This window comes from Cebus imitator, unplaced genomic scaffold (genome assembly GCF_001604975.1).
Source record: "Cebus imitator isolate Cc_AM_T3 unplaced genomic scaffold, Cebus_imitator-1.0 Scaffold2, whole genome shotgun sequence".
Lineage (NCBI taxonomy): Eukaryota > Metazoa > Chordata > Mammalia > Primates > Cebidae > Cebus > Cebus imitator.
The window spans coordinates 1567073-1591448 of NW_016107317.1; the positions used below are offsets into that span (position 1 = coordinate 1567073).

At 43.2% G+C, this 24376-nt stretch overlaps 1 protein-coding gene across 1 annotated transcript in view; it reads right to left on the reverse strand.

The window, feature by feature from the left end:
- Positions 1–17110: 17110 nt before the first annotated feature.
- Positions 17111–24376, reverse strand: part of GRIN2B (glutamate ionotropic receptor NMDA type subunit 2B) — a 420712-nt gene continuing 413446 nt past the window's right edge. Inside the window, exons 14-15 of the mRNA XM_017528199.2 lie at positions 24009–24247; positions 17111–21569 (exon numbers count right to left, since the gene is read on the reverse strand). Coding sequence (XP_017383688.1) covers positions 19716–21569; positions 24009–24247 — 2093 coding nt within the window. The 3' untranslated portion in view covers positions 17111–19715. The remainder of the gene's footprint in view (positions 21570–24008; positions 24248–24376) is intronic.

Consider the following 24376-nt stretch of genomic DNA (forward strand, 5'->3'; position numbering starts at 1 on the left):
TCCTCTATCTTTTCTCAGCCCATCACCCTAATATCAGACCCCAAACCACCAATAACTGCAAGCATTCCATAACCTCAAGCATCCAGCTCCTAATTTCTAGGTTACTGCTTCTGAGACCCCTGACTCACTAATTTAGTGATCCCAGCTTGCATCTCAATCCTCTGCCTCTAATATACTTCATTGTTCCACCTTCTCTAAAAATCCTCACTTTCCTCTACACCCAGCTTAGATTCCATGACCAAATATTATAGTGAACGCACTGCAGTTGCCCTGAACGCCACATCTCTTGTTGCTTTCATTACAGTCACCTGGTTATACCCCAAACCTGTTCCAATCTAACTTGCCACCCTGTATAAGCAGCTGAAGGTGACTGAATAAATACTTTAAATTTCTTTAAAGACATGATCATAAAACCTCAAATAAGTCCTTTGTGCCACCTAGCATGTCTCCTATATTGTTGGTGTCTCCTCCATTTTTGTTGTTTCTCACTCTTGCTGCTGGATGGCTAGATGACTCATTCGTGCTTTCTTCCTTCCAAAACCTCCAGTACTCTTTCCTTATACTCACTCTTAACTGATGAACTCCTTTCATATTTCATTAAAAATCATCAATCAGAAAAAACATACTCCCATCATCCCACTTACCAACCCATCTGCATCTGTGCCCAAATGCACTATCTCCCTGCTACTAATACAAACAAAGCTGGTTAGTCCCCTAAAGCCAGTCCCCCTATGTGTGTATTGGATCCCAAATCCTCTCATTTCATCAAAGACATTACTCCAGCAATTGTCCTGTCTCCCTAGGCATCATCAATTTTTCTTTTCTCCTGGATTAGTCTGGTCAACATAAAACGGGTTATTTCTCCCATCTTAAAAACAGAAGTGCCTCCCTGGGACCCACATTCTCTATGATCTGCTATTTCCATGTCCTTTTTACAGCCAAATTCCTCAAGAATTGCCTATTCCTGTTGTCTCCACCTCCTCTCCTTCCACTCTTTCTTGAGCCAACCCTATCACGCTTTTACCCCCACCAGTCCACTGAAACAGCTCTTTTCCAGGTCATCATGGGATGGCCTCCATGTTTCCAGATAGTCTTATCCTACTCAGTAGTACTTGCTTTACCCCCTAACCACTCCTCCCAGTGTTGGTCCCTCCTCATCTCCTGGAGCTTTAAACAATTCTCCACCCTGTGTCTCAATACAGAGAATTCTCTTCTGTCACTACTCATTCTCTAGTTCCAGTATCATGGATTCAAATACCATCCAAATGCATACAAATTCCAAATATGTATCTTCAGGCTATACCTGTTGCCCAAACTCCAGGCCCATATATCTAATTGCCTAATCATTTCTGCTTGGCATCTGTAGACCCCTTTAACTCTAAGGCTTTTCTTACCAGTCGGCCTCACCTGCAGGATTCTTGTCTTACACCAATGGCAACTCCGAACTTTCAATAGCTCAGACCAAACATTCTAAGGTTATTCTTAAGATTTTTCTTCCTCTGATTCAATATCTAATTCATCAGCAAACTGTGTCAGATCGATTCTTCAAAACATTTCTGGAATCCAACTGCTTCTCATCACCTCACCTGTTAACACAATGACCCAAGCAACTATGACCTCTTACCAGGATTATTGCAAGAGCTTCCTAACCGGTCTTTCTGAGGCTTCCATTGTCTTCCCTCTCATGATATAATCTCAACACAGCAGTCCCAAAGCTGCTTCTTCAACTGAAGGCTGATCATATCACTCTCTGCCCAGAACCTTCTAGCGACTTCTCATCTTTCTCTTGGTAAAAGCCAAACCCTGACAAGGTCCTACAAGGCCCTCCTCGACTTGCGTTACTGCCCCCTCTCTGACCTCACCTCTCACACTCTTCTCCTCCCAGCTCTTCCTCAAGTTTGCCAAGCGTTTGGTTTGACAACAGGGCCTTTGGAATTGCTTTCTCTTTGCCTTTGCATAGGAAGCCCCAAGTCTCACTCCCTTATTTCCTTTAAACCTTTACTTAAATGTCATGTTTGCTTACTCAAAACTAGCAACCCCACACCCATCCTGTCATCTGTCGCCCTTAATCTGCCTCATTTTTCTGCATGGCACTTTGTACTATCTGACATGAGATGTATTGATTTGCTTTTTTATCTGTTTTCTCTCATCAGCATAGAAACTTCAAGAGAGTATGGACTTTGTGTGTTTCATTCCTATATTCCAGCACCTAGAACAGCCTGGCATGGGTTTTCTCTCACTAAATATCAATGCATGAATAAGTCATTTATCCAAAACATGCCCCGAAGCCACAGACCAAATATCCCCAAAATAAAATCTCCATTAAACAGAACAAAGCAAGCAAAGAAATAACTCCTCCCCCAAACCTATTATTTATTATAAGTGTTTCTAAATTTTAACCAATGGCAAGTACAGAGCTCACTTTTCATGCTTCTTTCTGGTTTGATAATTGTCCTTGGGTTAATTATTATTTTGTAATAGTTAAAAAAAGTTACTCTGAGTTTTATTGATCCATGACACACTATCCTTCCCCTCCCCTGTGGTCTAACTCCCAAATCCCCTACAGCTATACTGGAAAACACAGATACTGAATATTCGGGTGGATTACTTAATGTTTTAGCCTTCCTGGTTTGCTTAGAACATATGATCCACCCGTCAGTGATATTTTATAGCTTAGAAGATTATGTCTGAGTCAGTAAATTTCATGTTAATATGTGTAAGACTCAGGATTAAATCAATCTGTAAAATGCCTATTTGTAATCGAATCTAGCAATTTTCTTCCTGAAGTAAACAGTAATCACATTAGAAACCTAGTGATTTCACTGGAGATGGAAAGATATAATTTTATTTAAAAGATTTTCTCTCTCAGAGGTGACCTAACTTTGTGATCCAAAATCATTCCAATATTGAAAACAAAAGGTTTGGCTAACTCCATTTCCCTGATATATTCAGTTATCCTCAGTGCCCCTTGGCTTCCCAATTTAAGTCAGTGTAATCACAACGTATACAAGGCTCTTTTACTCAGAATCTTCTTGACTGGAGAATGGAAATCATTGGAGAGGAGCTGCCCTAAACGTTTGTAGACAAGGTTTTGAAGAATCAAGCTGCAAGGCTTATCAACGTTGCCTGGAAGAAAGCCTATGCCTCTTTCTGAAGCCAGCCTGTCACCACGTCTGAGCCATCAGTGGCAGCACAGCCTCTCCTTCTGCCAGAGCTCGCAGGGAATGACAAATAACTCTCTAAGGGAATACACCAGAGCATCTGGATGTGGGTGTCATCTTTTCACCCCCAAATCATTCTACCCCAATTCCCCTCTTCTTTGTTTCTAGATTTTTTTTTTAACTCAGTGAAGAACAATTTTTCAGAAGCAAGCTTTTTGTCTGCTTGTCCCTGAATCTGTTTCCCATTCAACCTCTCTTTCTCATTCCAATAGGCACACAGTATTAATGGTTAAAAATAACATGCAACAACTCATTGGGTGAGAAATTTAGAAACACTTGCCTCCTATGAACCCAGGGCCAAGGGGAGCTGAGGACAGTACCATATTACCGGCATGTTCAAGCTAGGCATGTATCCTCCATCATACAGGGCTTGTGCCTTGAAATAGTATTAAAAAAGAGAACAAGAAAAGCCACAAAATGCCTCCACATACACAACAGGCATCTCGACCAAAGCACCAGTGCACATGCTCAGGGGCTGCTTAATATTCTAGAGCACATCCCTCTCCACCAAGAGGCATTCTCTATCCCAGCACTTGACCTTGAATTGAAGCACCCAGGAACAAGACCTTGTTCGCCTGCCTGTCATTCACTTTCTCCAACTTCCTAAGTTAAAAAATGTTGAGAAAACCATGAAAAATTACTGTCAAGTGTTTCTTTTAACAGTCTGGTAATTTAGACAAGAATGCAGTTGAAGGGATATATCCTTTTTTCATAGGAAAAGAAAGTGGGGGAGGGGAACCAGGAGAGCTGCCAGGAGGCTGGGAGGTGAGGAAGAGTTTCTAGGTAAGGAGCTTGGAAGGTTTTTCTCAACGATGAAACCCACTTTGCAGTGGCTAAAAATATAAGTATTTTGGTCTATTCTATATTATAGCTGTCTTTCTTTTTTTGTGAAGCACCAACCACTGAAATTCATTTTGAAATCATGTCCACCCAGAAGAGGAAAGAGGAGATCAGGTGACTCAAAGAAGAGATAACTTTGAGGGAGAGAAAAGAGCAAAGACCCTTGGGATTAAATGAAATCTGCTAATTCTACTCCTTTTTCATGAAATTCTATACCATATTTAGCAAGTAGAATGTTTGATTGGTAATGGACAGGCAGACATTTTCCCCCATTATGTAACAAAGAAAATAAAAAAGAAAGGAAAGGAGAAACCACTTATAACTGGCCTAGAAGAGTAGAGTTTTGTTCTTGGTCTTATTTGTCTCCCTGGGAGAAGCAGCTCTTGTCCATCCAAGGGTGGGCAGAAGACAGTGCAGGGCATAATGTTGCTATGGCTTGTTTCACTGAAGTAAAGACACTGTAAGTCTCAAAAAATACTCCAACTTCCCTGATTAGTTTGGAAGTTACTGGGCATATGCATTTTCCCACACTGTCACAGTGCTGAAACTCTGAGATAAGAATTCCTTGCCCATCTTCTAACTTCCACCCACATATCTAGCTTCTGCCAACAGGCCTTACCCAAGCAGGGTTATGTAGATTATTTTTTTTTTCTGAAAGCTACGGAAGAGGCCACAGAGATGTGTGAGTTGCCAAGGTGCCAATGATCAAAGGGAGAAGCCTAGCTTGGAAAAAAGTCAAAGCCATAAGAGGAATTACCCTCCACTCCAACTCTTCTCAATGGGGAAGAGTTGAAGCACACGTGGATCTTGCTGCTCAGGAGAGAGCTATGGGCTCTAAAATTGAGCTTATCTTCTCTGCTTTCCATAGGATACCTAAGCATCCATGCCCCCTAAGATATACTCGAATAGGAAGGTAGCTTTATTTTGTGTATACTGTTGGTTTAGTGGCTTCAGTTTCGTGCAGATACAGATTTTCTTTGTAAGACTTCCTCTATTGGCCAGTAGGGTACAGCTCAGAAAAGCTGAGCTTTTCACTTGTATTTTAATATTTAATACTATGCACAAGAGCTCTGTGGTTTCAATCAAATAATTCTCCATGCTCTCAGGGTCCCCAAGAATCCTGCTATTTTCCTATCTCCCCCCAGTGACTACAGATGTAGCAGAAGACAGGGAATGGTCATCTTGGGGGAATAAGAGGCTCCAAATACCTCATCAGCTGTTGGCCCTGTGACCTGTTAAGGTCATATGATCATCTTAACATGATGATTCTTGTTAAGGATCATCATGATCCGGGTATCTGTAATGACACTCATGAAAGAGATGAACTGAACTTACCACGAAGTCAAAGTAGAATAGCTACTGCCCCTCTCTCCTAGCTTACTATGATAACATGATTTGATGTGAGTTATTGGGAGGCAAAAGGACAAGAGAAAAATGAGATTTGTAATGGGCTTGATTTTTCTTTGATCTTAAAAAATTAGTCTAGTGCCTACCTTCTCCCCTCAGTCTTCATGCATGGGAATAAAAGCTACCTCCTCCATTTGCTCCGATCATCTAAGACCAGCCTCCTGAACCAGGCTACAGGGATGAGTACATTGTGAAGTTGATGGTATAGAAGACTCCTCAGTCATTCATCCAAGGACTTTTCCATCTTCCTACTGCCTCTCCTATCTTCCCTCCAGGGCTAGGAAGGACTGATGAAATAAAAAAATAGTTACTTTACATTAAGCAGGACACTAGATCTCATTCATTGTTTTTGGTATAAGCGTAATGCTCTGTACATGAGCCAAAATTTCTTCTGCCACACAAACTAAAGATGCTAAAATCTTTGGAAAGATGGATTATTTCCTGAGCTTGGTACCATTCATAAGTGAACAGGTGGGTTGCAAGAGAAGGTTGTTGCAAGATTCTCTGATCTGTGGGTGCTTAATAAATAATTCGCCATCGCAAAGTTGGGACAAAAATCAAGATCTCATAGGTATTCTCAGGAGACTATTCATCTTAGGAACACCCATGCTTCCCTTTCCTCAGAATATAGAGAGGCAGTAATTATTTATTATGGGTCTGGGGGCTATAGGTTCTTCAGGAAATCATTGTGTATGTGAACTGCTTTCTACTTTTTTGTTCAGTACTAACTCATGCCTTAATCCTGGAATTAGGCTTGTGTGATTGAACTTAGAGGTGCCCAGAAGAGGATGTAAGGGGCTCTTCCTTGAGGCTGCCCTGCTCACTGAGGGCTGACCAAAACTAGTGACACCTTCAAAGTATCGTGATTCCCCTGTACACGTTCCTGAAGGCTCTCTTCCCATGTAGCATTCTGAAAGAAATCTTTCTCTGCCCTAGTTTTTTTCTTGAGTTTTTTATTTGTGTGGATTACATGCTACATAAAATAATTTTAATAAAAAATAATTATTCACAATATCTTACCCCATAGAATTAAAAAAACATTTTTGACTTTCAAGTTTTCTTCACTGTGGAATCTTCTCTATCCTTTCTGATTTTCAAATTTTTTCTTTCTTCTTGACCTTTTTGACTTGTATCTGTAGATTTATGTGGAGTGTGTGTGTGTGTGTCTGCAAAGGCAAGTTTCGTGGAAAAGATTTCGCTAAATAAGCTGCCTACATTTCATGACTTCTCTCAATTGCTAAATGCTGAAAACCTACAGTGGGGGCAGACAGGCAGCATTACTCACTGAGCTCGGCTGAGAGTTAGAAATTTGGATAAGTTTTGGTTAGGACAAGTTTTGTTTCTGCCAAGAATTTTCTGTATAATCTTACTTTTGGCTAATCATCCAATTTTGTCATGCTTTGACTTTTCATCTGTAAAACTGAAAGATGATCCTATTTCCAAGTCAGAAGAGGTTATTTGGAGAAATGGTTATGGTAAATTCTCCTGTATTCACAACCAACTACTGTGATTTACTCAGAATGTACCACAGGCTAAGTGTGGCGGAACCTACTGGGTTCCTGGTTACCCTAGAACCTCCACCATTCCCCAAGGAGGAGAGCAGAGGCAGGCTAAACTGCAGGAGCTCAGGGCCTCTTTACATGGGAAGAAGCTAAAAATGCTCAAGGAAATGACTCTTCAGATTTCCATGTGACCCATTTCTTGTGCCTGTTACAATAATCAAAGTGAATGCCCTGATCACTGAAGGTGTGCAAGAGTCTCAGGAGCAGTCCTATAATAAAGAATATATATCTAAGCAACAGGATTATCTGTTCTCGGTAGACTGGCTTCTGCTTCTCCATCCTCTTGGCAGCAATCCATCAACAGGACTTTATGGATTCTACCAGGTATAGAAGGACAGTTAGCAGGATAACCAGGTTGTTCCATCACAAAGAAAATGCTGCTTTCACATAAAGCCTCTTTTCTGCAATCTAAGATGTCCAGCTATGCACAGCAGGCCCCATCCTAGATTAAAATGCAGTGGGATTGACTGTGCTAGACTGACTGTGCTTGGTTTTGGAAATCTTAAGTACCATGCACGTGTTAAGCTCTGTGCTCACTCAACTTCTCATGCTAACACTATGTGTGTTTTGAGGGTGGGCTGCTTGGAGCCAACTCAGGATAAGAATAGTTGAAGATGAATAAATTGAGAAAGAGAAGTAAAGACTGCAAGAGATGAAAAGTTAATGAAGGGAAACACAGCTGTAAGTGTCCTCGTTAACTTCCAAATGCATTTATATCAAAGAAAAGGTAATTTTGCTACTTTATGTTTTTCTCAGAGTTCTACCTGCATGTTTTACTATCCTCCTTGCTTCCTGCCTACATAAAGTCTTGATATTTTTCCTGCTCCTGACCCTGGGAGAGGGTGAACAGAAAAATTATTGAATCCCTGAAGGCATTTATCCCTATTCCTTGAGAATCCCTATTCTCAAGAAATTCTCTTATCCCTGTTCCTCCCATTGAGAACAGACCTCTCCACCTCTGCTCATGATGTTTCCAAGAAGAGATGTGGGCACATGTGTGAATACGTATCTAAGCAACAGGACTGTCTGTTCTCGGGGGACTGACTTCTGCTTCTCCATCCTCTTAGCACCAATCCATCAAGTGGCCCTTAGAAGGCCACATGGATTCCATAGGGTAAAACAGGACAGTGAACAGGATAACTAGGTTTGTTCCATCACATGGAAAATGCTGCCTTCACATGAAGCCTGAATATTTCTGTCAACTTTGAGGCATCAGTGATCTACAAGCCAGGTAGAGCAAAAGAAAAAACACTGGCTGCATAAATTACAATATGTCTGTTTATTCCATCCTAAATGAACACTTTCGTCTACCATAACATGATTGACATTGGCAATTTGGATCCATTTGTTAAGGTTGTGTGTGCCTTAGGGAGGCGCCTAGGCATGAGGTGCACTTGGCAAAGAGATCAAATTCTGTGCAGTTGTGCTGTTTGGGTGAATAGGTGGGAGCAATTTGTGAACTACTGAGAGCATAACTCAGCCAGAGACAATATAGTGGTCAGGTCTCTGGTTTGCAGAGGGCTCTTATGTCATGACTATAGGGAGCATTGAAATAGCCATTGATTTCAAAAGAAAATCAATTACAATTAATTAAAATGTGACAGTGACAATGACAGTTAACTGCAACACTGCTCTGAATAGGGCTGAAATTTTAGATAGGCATGTTTTCATTTTGTAAAAAAAAAAAAAAAAAAATCCCCTCTTGAACCGATAATATACGTATCCTAGAGGAGCAGGCAGCTCAGCACATTCACATTCCTGTGGCCCCTTCCCTTGACACTGTTCTCCTGTCAGATCTCAAAGATCTCAAAGACTGTGAGTCTCCTACTGCAAGGGGGACAGATGGAGTCACGCCTGGTGTCCTACATTCTGTGGGTAAGGGTGGTGTGATGAGTCACTCCCTCTGCCCAGGGTGATGATCAAGGGCTCCTTGGGTGCTGTAGTCTGAAGGGAATGACACAGGGCCAGCCTCCTTGTGGATATCAGGACCTCATAGATAGGGTTGCATTCAGGTTCCTCACTTATCTCAGCTCTGGGCCTTGCTCTTTCAAGGTTCCCTACTTTCTGAACCTATCAATGAAGCCAGTAACCAAGGGGGACCTATGTGCCTCACATGTCAGCTTCTGGCTTTACTGGTGACACAAAGGGAAGCTCCAGTGTGGACTTTCTTTTCCTTCCTCATATCATCCCTTTCCTTGTGGGTATTTGCAGGCAAAATAATCGATGTGAACACTTCATGGATAAAATGTCTAGAATTTTGGTCCACTCATTGGCCCAAATGAGATTCATGAATGTCCTTCATGAGGATGGCTGTCTTCCTATGCTTCCACCAGCTGTTACCAGATTATTTGTTTCATCAGCTAAAAAAAAGGTCTCATTGTATAATGAAATGGATTTTGCTCTAAAATATTAACTCTTCTCATTTTAAGGAGCAAGACTATCTAGACCCAATAGGACTTTTGAAAAGCAAAATTCTCTCTCTAGACTTATATTTTAATTTCTACTAGGTATACCTCCCAAGTCGTCACAAGTTTTGTCCTATGTTGCCAGTAATAATTGTCCTACCCACTCCTGTCTTAGTGAAGAATGGACTTCATTCACTTTTCTGAAAAAGAGACTTGTCACTGCCTGTAACTTATTTGAGTTCAGTTCTCCATAGTATGCTTTAAATTAGCACACAGTGGTAGAAGATGCCCCCAAAGGGGAATAATTCATGGCCAATGGCATAATGAGATTTATAGAGAAGGCTGGCCAAGAGAAGGAAAGGGAATGCTACCAGTTACCAGAGCAGCTGAAGTGAAAGAACAGTAGCAGCTCCAGGATTTTCTTCAGAGGAACAGAGACTGACACTGGCTAGAAGGAATGATGGATTGCTAAGTATAGCCTATAGCCAAGAGAGAAGGAGGAAGGGTAAACAGGGCTCCAAGAATATAGGAACCAGAGGATACGGGAGGGCCATAAGGTCAGAAGTGATGTATCCCCCTGAGGTAATGAATCCCTTTATAGAGAAAGGAGTGGTTTAGAGACTAGGATTTTCTCTAAGCCAGCTCATTCAAATCCTAACTTACTTTCACTGTAAACATGCAGATAAGAGGTAAAGTGCTCAATTTCCTCAACTCTTATCTTCCCTTTCCGAGAAGTGACCCTGCAGACAAAGCCTCAGAAAGGGTGAGAAGCCACAGAGCCCAGGAAAGCAATATAAAGACAAGGTGGTGACCAGTACAAACAGTTCCTCCAAGGCCACAAATATGGAAGTAGCGTGTAGTGAAATACAGTGGTCCTACTGGACCACCACCTGGGTCTACAAGGCTGTGGGATTAGTGAGCCAGAACTGTGACAAGGTTCTCTTGGTACTGCAAGTGTTAAAAAAGAAGCTACATATTGGATCATGGACAGACCAATCCCAGCATGGATCAGGTTGTTAGAGACTCAATCTTAGTAGTGAAGTGTCTGGATACAAGCTCTACCCAAAGCATCTGAAAAGCTGATACCTAAAATCTGATCAATATCCTTCACAGTTTCTCCCTCTGTCACTTACTTGTTTGTGTACATGTGGTTGTTCCAAGTACACTCTCTAACCATAAAACAGTCCAGAATGATTTCAAAGGATGAAGCACTTAGAAAAATCCAGATTTCATTTGAAATAATTATTAACATGGAACTGTACACATGTAGCATATACATGTGATTGTGCAGATATGTAGAAAGAAACGGGGATTCATCCTTAGGGGCTACTGCAGATATAAATGGGCAAAATAAAGTGACTCCTTCTCAATTATAATTTATAATAATATCAAATATTTACTAATGCCTTTCATATGCAAGGCACTCTGTTTAGTGCTACAGGAGATAAAAAGATTTAAAAATACATGGCCCTGAACACAGGGAGCTTATGCTCTATCAGGAGAGATGAGATGTATAACCAAATACCTATGAAATAAGTTGGCTCATGATAGCTGCCACTAGGGAGATAACAATGAAAGTGTTAAGGGCATTCATAAAATGCCTAAAATTATTTTTTGGATGGAAAGTGAAGAATTGTTCTGGTCTTTGAAGACTTCTGTGGAGCGGATGGATATTCAAGAAGGGAGTGAGATGAGATAGGAAGGAAAGCATTTTGGCCAAAGGGAACAGTTTAAGGGAAGACGCAGGTGGGAAAGTTGAAACAAATGTGGTTCAGCTTGTCTGGATTATGGGGCACACACATAGTCAAGAAACAAGAAGTTATTGCTGGTAGACTACAGCGAGTGAAGCCCACTGAAGGTTGTTTCTTGAGCTGAAGAACGACATGATCTGATTTATATTTAGGAAGTGAGTACTGGTAAGAGTAGAGTCAAATATAGAATGTAACAATGCTAAAAGATGCTGAAATAATCCAGACTAGAAGGAAGGGTCTGAATGAAAAGAGAAGACTGGAAACCTTTTCAAATTATTAGATATGCAGGGTGAAGAAAATGGAGAAGGCAAAAGTGCCAGAAGAGCTTGGATTTGGTGACAGAAGATATGGTGATACCATTAAGCAAAAGGAGAAACTTACTGATTATATTGGTCTGTAGCAATGGTCTTGGATATTTGAGCCAATATGAAGTTGGGTGTTCAGAAGGTGACTGGAAGTATGTGTATTAAGGAAAAGCAAAAGGTAGGGGCCAAAAGTGAAGATTTGGGATTCATCTTCATTTGAAGAGTTATTGAAGTCATAGAAAACCAAGATTGCTACAGAAGCATGAAGATAAGGAGAAGAGGGTCAAGCTCAGAACACCATGGCAAGTCAATGCTGAGGAGACAGGAGGAAGAGCAGGAACCAATGAGCTAACAGGACAAGAGAACTACGATTAAAACCAGAATGTATTGCTTCCCAATGGTAAGTGTCAATGAGGCTGAAGAGCAGGGAAAGTAAAGAAAAAAGGCTATTGACTTTTGTAACAAGAACTTCATTGGACTGTTGCCTGAGAGTAGTTTCAGAAGAGTGGTAGGGTGCAGCCCGTTGAGGAAGCCAGGAGCATAGGGTGAGAAAGTGGAGAAAGAAAGAATACCCTTTTGAGAAGTTGGGAAGTGAAAAGATAAACAGAGATAGGACAGAAATTCACGAGTCAAATTGGATTGAGAGATTTGTCTTTAAAGATGCTTGTAGGATTGGATTTTTTGAGATAGTTGCAAGTAGATGTGGAACTGAAGATGCAAAAGAGAGAATTACAGTTGGCTGGAGAGCAGCTCAGAAGAGGTCAGAGCATACGGAAGAGGGGCCCTCTGTGGGGAGGAAAGATGGAAAAGATGAGAGAAATCTAAAGGCAGAGAGGACAGCTTATGTGAGGATTCAATAATCACATATTTTCTTGAAAACACAGTAGGAAATATTGCCTGTTGAAAGACAGGACGTGAACTTGAAAAATAAAACGAATTTAACAAACACAGAATGTGACACTGAGTCAACATTGGAGAAATTAAAAATTTGTCCAAGTGAGTAGGATTCAGGTGAGATTAAATGGATTGAATTTGTGCTCTTCAGCACAGGTTTAAGACTTTCTCTTCTAGGAGATGCAGTGAATGACAAGGGGAAGGGATGTCATTAGCTAAGCATGGTTGGTGTAGTGAGATGGCTAGGAAAAAAAAATTGCCAGTGAGAATATTGCTAATGTGGGTGAACACAGGGTTAGACCAAAGAGGGAAGTCAATGAAGACAGATGGGTTTATGGACCAGAACAACAGAGAGGTCTTGAAAGAAGGAAGACGTAGAAAATGCAAGGTTGTGGTTAGAGAGAAAATCCCAGAGTTTTAGCTCTGGGAAGTGTAGTAATTTCAAAAGAAGTCTAGGCCTGGCCTTGATATGGAAGGCTGAATCTCTGCCATGTTTTTTTTTTTTTTTTTCAAATAACAGAATGGATATCTTTGACTCATACCCTGAAATCAGAAAATATTAAGCTTGCATATATAATCATACAAATGTATGCATACTTATTTATACATACATTTAAATATTTTATACTTATGTATTCATACATTCTACGTGAGTATAATATACTCCATTTTTAAACCTTTTATATCATTCACAGAACTAGCCTAGGGATGTAGTACGTTCACAATAGACATTAGTTTAATTAAACTCATGTATTTAACCAGAGGGCTTTTTTCTCCTGCATAGTACTAGAATCTGCTCCACCCCCGAAATCACAACACTAAAATAATTACAGATAAAGGAGTTCAGCTTTAAAGTGTGGAAACCCAATCTTTAAAATAACAGTTTAAATTGGGCTAAGTGTTGTGCTTTTTAATTGTACCTTAATTCTTGCACTGAGTTCTTTTACCTTTGCCAAAGTAAAATTCTACACACCAGAGTGCCAAGGCTCTGAGGAATTCTACTCAACCACTCTGCTTTTTACCTTCAGTTCTTTCAGGAGCCCTAACCCTTATAATCACACCAGCAATTATATTCAAAGCATGAAACAGCTCCAGAAACTCTGTGTGGAGCTCTGAGAGCTATAGAGAGAAATGTGGATGATTTCTAACTTTCCCCACTTATTCCCAGTATTGCTATTCTAAGCCATTACTCTGAACAAAATTCTTTTTTCTTGCTTCAGTATTGTAAATGAGAGGTCCTAAACTTCACAGATCTCTCCAAGGCATGAAAGTAGCAGCACTGATTTTCAATTTAAGGTTTTGGGTGGGGGCCTTGGTCGTGGGAATAGATAGGCTATCTCTTCTAAGTCAGAGAACTCATAGGGCCTCTGTGTGACTGAGTCAACATGGTTGGAATGAGTTGAGGGTGGGATGTTCTCAGATATCCTACAATTTTATACAATACTGGAACCCCCCCCCCCGCAAACTGGAATAGAATTCTAGAATACAGATCAATATTAGACATTCTCAGACTGACTAATCTGCATTTTAGTGTCATCCTAAACATCTGATAGACCCAAGAAAGAGCTGCCCCACAGGTTAAGTAGCACCTGAGGTCATAAGTGACTCTTTTACTGGATAACTGGGTACGCCCCATGGAGGTGGGAAGTATAGGATATAGACTAACTCTGCTAATTGGAAGCTTAATTAAACTGGGACAGAGACCAGACAATGACTATAACTTTTTACTGTATCATTAATTCAATTTGATCTTTCTAGTTGCCTACTCAGTAACATGTAATGGAGGAGAAGCATCAGTCTTCCATTTTCTTTGTCGGTTTTTTTTTTTTTTTTTTTTTTAGATGGAGTCTCGCTCTTGTTGCCCTGGCTGAAGTGTAGTGCTATCTTAGCTCACTGCAACCTCTGCCTCCTGGGCTGAAGTGATTCTCCTGCTTCAGCCTCCTGAGTAGCTGGGATTACAGGCACCCACCACCAAGTTTAGGGCTAATTTTTGTACTTTTAGTAGAGATGGGATTTCACTATGTTGGCCAGGCTAGTCTCAAACTCCTGACCTCAGGTGATCCACCCGCCTCAGCCTCCCAAAGCGCTGGGATTACATGAGCCACCACGTCCAGTCCAGTCTTCCATTTGCTATAGAAAAAATCATATTCTTAACTTGTCCTACAAGATATTGAATTTAGAAATTCATAAATTATACACTCATGTGATTTGAAAATGATTTCTAACCAGGATTCCTATTTAGGTGTCATGAGCCTTAAATAAAAGCAGATGGAGGCTAAAATACGGTCTAAATGTCTTTACCATCTAGAACCTGTATCCTTGTTCCCTACTCTATTGCTCTCAGTGCTCTCTGCTTCCTTCCTCTTCTCTTGTGTCATAATGTATTCCCAGGAAAAGGAGTGAGAATCCTAATGTAAAGTCAGTGATTAAATGTATAAATCCCTAATATGGCTTAATATGTCTCCTTTCCTGGGATTACTTTCATTTGAATGACAGGCAGCTCAGTGCTAAAGCAACAAATCTGTGTGGGAAGGCAGTAGTTGGAGTGGGGTGGTGAATGAAAAAGAAGGACCTTTTCAGGACCTTCAGCACACCATGGACCACATAGTATACATAAGGCCAGACCCATCCCAGTGTGACTATTCACCTTCCGCTGCCTCTCCTCCGTGAAGAGCTCCTTAAACAGGAGGAAAAGTCTCTGACACCCAAGTGAAGAAAGCAAAAGCTCTGCAGTAGTGTGTAGCAGCCTACTGAGCATATGTTTCCTATATGGCTTTGGGCTCAAAGAGCACATAAGGTATGGCCACAATCCCTGGAAATGCTGAATGCATTCGTCAATATCACTGCAGTGACATCATTTGTGCGCACATCTGAATCATTCCTAACATACAAAAACAGACATTCACAGGGTGTCAAGCAATAACAGGGCCTTTATAGAGAAATGATGATTGAAAGAATAAAGTGAGTTCTGGAATAGCTTTTCCAAAAGCTTATTGTCCAAGCAATCTGGTTATTCTGTCCCTAAATCTTGAACTAAAAAAAAAAAAAAAGAACCAAAGAAACCTAGTTCTTAATGACATGTGCAGGTGACCAGCACTCTGCAGATAATTTTCCCTTGGGCAAATCCCGATGGCCATGGAAGACCGGGTGGGTGATAGTCACTTAACTGTACAGACGACTCCTACTGTATCACATACATGCGTTTTGGCACCACTGACACCAGCAACATTTAATGGAATCATTTGGGATTTTTCCCCTCAGTCACAACGTGGCTGTAGCCAGTACAGAGGAATACACATTAAGGATATTTCCCAAGTTCTGGCTGAGGATACACAGTGACAGATTTTGAAATAACAAAGTCCACTGTACATGCATCACTTTGAAGGGTGTGCACATTCTCGACTCAGGCAAATTCAAGGGTTAGATTATTGAGGTCAGTGGAAATGCTGAGATTTAAGCATTGCCACTGAAAGGAGCTGATACAGGACCACGCTCACCAACCACTTCTGCAATGGAGGGGAATGATAGAGGGTACAAAGAGAGAAAGCATGGATTCTTAAGAACATGGGAATAATAGGTACTCCTGAGGGTATCTGCGGAATCTCACAGTTTTGGATGGATTGGGTATTGTTTCATCTCATCTGTGATATAGACTGGGCTTATAGCTGAATTATTCCTCATGCATTTTACTTGCTTATTTTTCTGGAATTAAGTAACATCTAGATTTTAACAATGCCCAGCCTTCCTTTAAGTTTTCTTGAGCAGACCATGAGTAACTAAGTCCCAATGCAAATATCGGTCAAAGAAAAGCAACCAATTGGGGCCAAATAAAGAGTTTAGAAAAATAAAATTATCCTGCTAATAGCTTTCATAATGGGAGGATAGGAAAAAATATAGTGAATATACTGGGTAAATGGATTTGGAAATTTTATCCTGTGATAGAGGCTGCCAACCTCCACAAAGCCAACAGTCTAGGAAAAGGAGTTCTATTTGTCTGGTTAACCCAAGGCCAGATTATGAACACCTGGCTCGAGGTCAGTAGCACCTTCCTGATGGCAGTAATGAGGACAAGGCAAATAAAGAGCCACCATGGGCACCATTGCTCACGTACCCACCCCTGCACCTCTAAACCTAACTAACTTCAGCAACCTTGCTAAGGGAATCATCTCGTCACTGAGTTTTTAGTGGATCCTGTCATCTTTTCTAGGCAAGCATGCAAATTTGTAAGACACATATCCAGCCCTACCTCTCTGTGACCAGATATCACTTGCTTCAAAAAGTACAGTTAGTGGAGATTTTTCCAGGTGTGCTTGCCAGGCTGTTTTCTAAGGGTGGAGATGGTGCAGGGAGTGGGTCAGTGCCCAGATCCTAAGGAAGAAAAGTTACACGACTGAGATCATTGCTTCAGCATCAGAGGAGGCCGCTGGGAGATTTCTCAGGATTGAGCTTTCTGAAACCTTTCAGTCACACCAAAAATGGGAAGTTAATTTGACCTAATTTCTGGTTAAGCCCTTTTGGGAATCTTTCCTACCCTAGGTACTGACAGCAGATATGATGCCACCAGCCTGTCTTTGTGTGGAATGCAGTAACCTAGGGTCTACCTAGAAGATCGGAGACAGACCTGGGGTCTGCGTAGAGCCAAATTGAACCCTACGTGAAGCCTGGCAAAGTGCATGAACATTTCTCACAGACCAGTAAGAAGACTTTTTTTTTTTTTGGTGGGCGGGGGTGGGAGATGGACACAAATTACTTTCCCCTGGCTTTTTCACCATCATGGCCTCCATGGGCATTCACTTTTTCCAGACACCCTGAAGCAAAAGCCATACAAAACAATTCCCCCAATGGAAAATGAAAACCCATAACAAAACACTTTTTCCCTCTCGTTCCCATCCCCACCCCACTCCCTCCAGCCCAACACCCTGAATACTCACAAGAGAACACTTTATCTATACAAAATTAATTAGAAAACAAAATATTTACATATGAAATAAACACCATCTTGATTTCTGTCGCCAGCGGAGACAAAGAGCCCCCTTGGTTCTAGATTGCTGTTCGCTAGGTTAGTTGGTTTGGTTTTTTGTTTGAAAGGGGTGAGGTAAGAGGAAGATGAGGGAATGAGTCCCTGACCCCTGGACAGAGTCAGGGCGAAGCGGTGTTTACACGGCCCTTTGCCTTCTTCCTCCTGGAGGTGCCTCACGCCCTCTGTCCTCTCTCTCAGTCTTTCCTGTTATCTAAGGTAAAGCACTCCGTGCTCCTCTCTCCAGATCTGTGAGAGGTTCAGCCCCTTGCCCCCACGTTCATTTTAGAAAGGAAACAAAGCTTTACAAGGCCTTCAGTTGGCTTTAAAATGAAAGATACTGAGGTAAAAATCAAGGAGAAGGGTCAGGGGCAGCAGTCAAGGGCAGGATGAGGAAGGGTCGCAAGTGAGGGCGAACAGGGGCGAAGAGCAGCCCTGGAGGGAGTGACTTGAAGAGACATGGCAGCTTCCTTCCAGAGGAGGATGAGCACCTTTCTGGTTTATGTGTCCTGTGTGCAACATGGCGATCCTGCAGTCAAGCTTCCACATAGACCCGGGGCTCTCTGGATGCCTCCCTGTGTAGGGGAGGATGGCAGGACAGTGGAACTGACCCACAGAACAGCCCTACCCCAAGCTTCAGGACCGGCAGTGACACATATTCATTTCCCTTCTCAATTTTCCAATGTTAAATGAAGGGGGCATCACGTCTGCCGGTACCCTCATCCCTGGAGTTTTATACATGTATGTATCTTTTTTTTATTCTTCAGTGGTACAATTTGAGAGGGAAAGGAGGTGTTGCAGGCAGGTGGAAGGGCTTCTACCAAGAGTGTTCACTCTAGGCTCAAGTCACATTGCCAGGGAGCCAGGCCCAAAGAGGTGGTAGAGTCCCTCTCTGCTCCCCTCCCCCAATCCCAAGTGTGTTCCCCTCTCTTTGTGCCTCCTGAGCTGCACTCATGGAGGCAAGCTCATTTCTCTTAACTGTCTGCTCCATAGCAGCTGTAATCAGTTTTGGGGGAAGAAGCCTGCTCTTCCAGCTTCAGGTTAAGTAAGAAGGGATCAAAGCATTGGAAACATCCCCCTCTCTCACTTACCCTACCATACAGACTCCTTGCTTCTTCAAAGGCTTCTTAGCTCCTCCCCAAATCTTGGCCAGTCAAGAGTCTAAAAACTCAAAAAGAGCTTTGTAGGATCTTTTGCTCTCAAGTGTGGGCAAAAGAATCGTGGCTGCAAAAATTGTTTCCCTTTAGCCTTCCTGGAAAGTTCTAGGTTCAAACTGGTCAAAATGATTGCCGGCCACAGAGGACTTGTTTTTGTACCTTGCTCTTGCAGGCTTGCGCACCGCCTTTTTTCACCTAGACCATAGAATCTTCTTTATCAATAATTTTCATTCTTATTCAGGAAGGATGAAGGGAGACACAGCCAAGATTCAAGAGACACGTGGCCATCTCTGTCTGTATATAAGCCAAACAATCACACTGCTTGGGGATATTGAAAGAAACAACAGAAAGAGTCAAGGTTGCCTTTTCTAGAGGCACCTGACTACATGTGGGTGCAAGTGTGCATGAACATACATGCATGCACAAGCCAGCTGCTCTTGCCTCCAGGGCACCATGGGACATTGTCATAATATACTTTCCCATTTGTTCAAGAATCCACTCCCGACCAATGACCTTTTGTTCCTGTTCACCACCACTATCGAGTCTCATGGGGTTGAAGCAAGCATTTTTTGGCTTATATATAAACACACATGGCTTCCCAACCTCTGCTAGGCACATGATTCCTAGACAGATGCCATCTTAGCAGCAAGAATTTAGCCAGAGCCTCTTTCCTTTCACAAGCAGTGTGCTAAATGGTCTCACGTAGATGCTTTTGCTTCCTCACCTAAACGAAAAGATGAGTTTGGGAAAAGCTACCTTTGTGCTCACATGGCCTCTTTTTGGTTCCAGCTTCACTCAAAGAGGATGGCAAGGAGCTCTTCTACAGCAGGAGGAAGCTCGCATGCAGCCCTTCCTTTCTCCGCTCCACCCTCCCCTGCTGAGAGGGCCCATGGCGTCATCTCATGGGAACAGGAATGGCTGACAGAGCGGGGCGGGGGGTGGGGAGGAGAGAACTGCGAAAAGGAGGAGAGATGGTACTGGTCACCGGGGTTGCCCTCAGTAGGAACCAGAACTCCAGGATCCCATAAATAAATTAAAACAACAAGAAAGGAGCAAATGGGAACCAAGTTCACCCCCGTCACCCTCCGTGACATGCGCATCACATGACCCACAGCCTTACCCTCCCGTACCCACCTTAACCTCTCTGTTCCCTCACTCAGACATCAGACTCAATACTAGAAAGTTTCTCATAAACATGCCCATTGCTGGAGCCATTGAAAGCCCTGGGGTTTTTGTTGTTAGGCACACAGGGGTTGGACTGGTTCCCTATACAGATGTCCTTCTGGAAACGGGCTGGCACGGCCCCATGAAGGGCCGAGACCACCGGCTTGTTGGTGACAAGGGCCCGGAAGTCTGGCCTGGCTTTCGACGCCCCTGCCACCGGCTGCCTGAAGAAGTAGGATTTGCTGCCATGGAGCAAGCACTGGTCGTCCCCAAAAGTGGGGATGAAAGGGTTTTGCGTAACCCGGTCAGGGTAGAGCGACTTGCTGAGCATGTAGCTGCCGCCAGGGTTGTTGTGGTGGTGGTGTCCGGCAGTGGGCACTGAGGACTTGTTGTTGGCAAAGGTGCTCTCGCCAGCTGACATCTCAAACATGTGGGCGTAGGGGCTCCCATCCATGAATCGGCCCTTGTCTTTCAGGCTCACGCTGCGCGGGGCCAGGGCGGCTTCTTCCTTCTGCAGGTCCACGAAGGTGTCGTAGGAGTGCTGCCGGCGCAGCTTGTTCCGGTTCTTCTTCTGGGCCTTGGAATTAGTCGGGCTCTGAGGGTACTTGGTGGTGGAGGCGTTTGATGTCACCGCCACCGGGGCAGCCGGCTGGTCCAGTTCCTGCAGGGAGTTGTCCTCGCTGATGTCATACAGGTTACCTGCTTTCTTGCAAGCCTCACACCGGATGCACGCCTGCCTGCCCGAGTTCTGACCCGGCACCGCCGTGGAGTAGTTGTGCAGCTTGGAGGGGCAGCTGCGGCAGAAGTTGCCCCCAGACCGGTCCTCCCACTCCACGTTGGTCAGGTTCTTCTCCCAAGGTGCAGGTACCCCGCTGACCACGCCGTGCTTGTCACCCGTCCCGTGCTTGATGTGGGACCTGTTGGTACAGGGCCCTCCTCCGCTGACCGAGTCACGCTTAAAGTCATCACTCCGCTCCTTGTAGATGTCGGTCAGGTCCACGTGCTCCCAGTGGGGTGAGTTCTCCTTTGTTCGGAACTGGTCCAGGTAGAAGTCCCGTAGCCCTTCCTTGTCCCTGAAGTAGCGCTTGTGGTCAGGGGAGCGGGGCGGTCGGCGACGGTAGGCCAGCTCAATCTCGTCAAACTCCCTGCGGGACTTGGCCGAGGCCGGCCGCTTCTTCAGGCTGTCCTTATATTGCTGCTTACGCCTCTTGGCGGCATTGCCCTCGATGTTCCCGTAGGTGACAGTGTGGGTTGAGATGTCAGAGACATCGGAGCGGATCAAGTCGTCGTGGCCACTGTAGCGGTCACTCTTGAAGGAGAATTTGCCGTACAGGTCACTGAGCTGGCTGTGCTTGGAGGAGGGGAGGCCGATGTCCAGGGGCTTCTTGCTGATGGACCTGGACTGGGTGCTGAAGGGTGGGTTGTCACAGTCGTAGAGCCCATCGATGGAGCTGGCGCTGCCGATGCTATGGGGCCGGTGGTGATGGTGGTAGTGATCTTGGTACACATTGCTGTCCTTCAGCTGCAGGTTCCCGAACGTTCTCTCCACCTCACTGATGTAGTCACTGAAGAGGTTCTCCTCGCAGGGGGGGTTGTTGTAGGATTTGCAGTCGGAATGCGTGAAGCTACGGCGGTGCTCTGAGATGTCATAGACGGACGACTCCCGTCGGATGAAGTCCAGGGCGCTCTGCGGGGAGCCGTTCACGCCAGAGAGGTTAGCCATGTTCTTGGCCGTCCGCAGCAGGCGCAGGATGTTGGAGTGTGTGTTGTTCATGGTTGCGGTGGGGGAGTTCATTACAGATTGGCGCTCCTCGATGGCCACCCCATGGATGCAGCTGTAGATACCCTGAAGCAAGAATGGGGGACAGGTTAGGTCTCCAGCGAGGCTAAAAATGACCACAAAAAATACTCTCCCACCAATAATTGCCCCAACCGGATAAGAAAACGTTAGGGAAAGCATGAAGTGAATAGTTTAACATATTCAAACATCTGGCTAGAAGCTTGCCTAATTTAAGCCCTGAATTTGGTGATTGTCACGTCATGAGCTGAGGTCAGTGATCTGGCCATCAGAGAGGAGGCATGGCCACACCAATAACTTGAGCAAAGAGACTGGAATTGTACGATACAGCATTTTTGCCTCAACTTCACCGTTGACTTATCTTGGTTTTCTATGTCTAGATTTTCGCATCTTAAAAATGAGGCCATGATATCCACCCATAGCAAAAAGTATTGTCGGCCTCCTGGAGATAAATGGCTGTGCTCTATGAACGCTGAGGTTGCTCTGCCGTGGCTGGCCACTCCTGGCTGGCAGTAAAGCCCCGTGAAGCTCAATAACTCACAATTGCCACTCTTTTCCAGCTCTGACAAATTTTAAGCAGGTTTTAGAATTTTGGTCACCAAATAACAGCTGAGCAATTCTCTTCTTGAGCCAAGCATGAACAAAATTCACAGAGAGAGAGAATTAGGAAGCCCTGGGGTCAAAGAAGGATTTTTCTCCTGCTGTGTTCCACACCGTGGGAGGGAAGAATTGGGACAAATATTCAGTACTCAATAGGAATAAATAACTCCCTTGTTGAATTCTCTCATTTATTCTCTCTTTAGCTCCTGTTTTCTTCCTTATACTTACTCACTCACTGTCATCATCAATAATTAACATCTTAACAAATTAGTATTGATCGAGAGCTCCCTGTGTACAGCTCCTTGTACAGGGCTTTGAAGGACACTGTCCAGGAGAGGCGGTGGGCTGGGCTCCTGGAGGGCTCAGTATGTTTTATTCTAAAGTCAAGGCAACCTCCTGCTCACATCTTGCTCCCTACCTGGAAAGGTGGACAAACTTGGACCTTTTCTCCCTGGCTAGGGAAAGTATTTGAAAAGAGGTTGTTTGAATTGCATCATTACAACAAATGGGACTAATTTGGAAAGGGAAGCTGTCCCAGTGGATGGGAATGAGAGGGGAGAAGGTTAGAAGAAGAATCATAGCTAAAGGGGAAAGAAGAAAGGTTTAGACAAGCTAAGTCTCATTGTCCCCCAGGGAATCAGCAACATAGAAGATCATCAAGGTGAGGTTATTCCACTTTCCCAGTTCTCCTCCTAACCCCTCCTGATTGAGATCAAGAGAAAATTCCAAGCCTTTTTTTTCCTCTATAGAGGCATTGATTGTGTCAAAGGATAATCAGTGGGGTTTTTATTACAGATCACCAACTCCCAAAACTTCTGGCATTCCCCTATCTTAGAGAAGGGCTACCAGGAAAGCAACATGGCTCAGGGATCATCACCACCCCAAGTTCCATCCTCCTGCTCTGAGCTCACTCGATGGCCTGAATTAACTCACAGCCAGAGAGGAAATGGAAAAATTGCTCTCTATCAGTAAAATGCTGATAGGAAAATGATGAAAAGATGAAATAACTTAATGAGAAAATTGATTTCTCATTAATACAGAACTCCATTTGAGTCAAAGTTGGCCATCTCTGGAACCTGGCCCTCCATTCTAAAAGGACATTTGAGTTCACCTCTCACAAATTAGTGTCTCTACTTTATTAACAAAATCAAAAGAAGCTCACTTCTTTTTAAAAAAACCTCTCCCTGTTTTTTTGTGTATGCCTTTCTGCTCATACACAAAACTATCTTCCTAATGTCTCATTTTGAACTAGGAATGAAGAGGAGACCTAAATAAAAAATGACCTAAGAGTTTTACTCTTGCTCCAACTAGGGAAGTTTCTGGAATGTAAATTTCTTATGAGTCAGAAATTATTTCTGAAGGTTCTGCTAAGCTCTCTTTAACTCTCCATAACCCACACATGGTTAAAACATAGAGTGAAACAACTAATAATATACCAAAAAAAAAAAACAACAACCCAAAACAAAAAAAGATATACCTTCATATGTTGGAATAAGAGAGAGATGTTACACATTATTATTTAAATAAAAATGTATGGTTTTAAAGGATTAGATAATTAATACAAGTTATACAGAACTAACTAATGGTGATGAAAGGCATTTGATAAAAAGCCAAATTTTCCATTTTGACAGATCTGCCAGTTCTTTAGAGAACCAAATGCCCAAATCCCACACAGAAAGCTGTTTCTTGAAGGAAATATAGTATCACCCACTTTTTTGAGCCACTTGAAATCATATCACACAAACTCCTGAGGAAACATACATGATGTGGTTTCTTGCTTGAGCAACATGGGGCTGGAGATAGTGTCCTCTTGGGTCTCTCTGCTTCGCACAGTGCTAGGCTAAGTGGTCCTTAATGAGATCTAGGCATTTAAATCAAAATACTTACTCTGCTGATGGAGAAGACCATGCCAGGCGTGCCAGAGCAGACACCCATAAAGCAATGCCGGAACTGCCAATAGAAAAGGTGTTCGCAGATGAAGGTGATAAGGCTGAGCGCCATGGCCGCACCCAACATGTAGAAGACCCCAGCCATGTTATCAATGTCCAGCTGGCTGCTCATGACCTCGTTCTTCTCATTGTGACAAATGCCAGTGAGCCAGAGAGCTTCCAGTTCTTCCATTTCCCCTGGGGACAGGACAGAGAAGGAAAACAGATGGAAAGGAGTAGAGAAAAGGGGAAAAGAGGGGTATTGAACATGAAAGAGGAAAAAAACAGAGCAAAAAAGACAAAAAGAAATGAATAAAGTTGTATTGA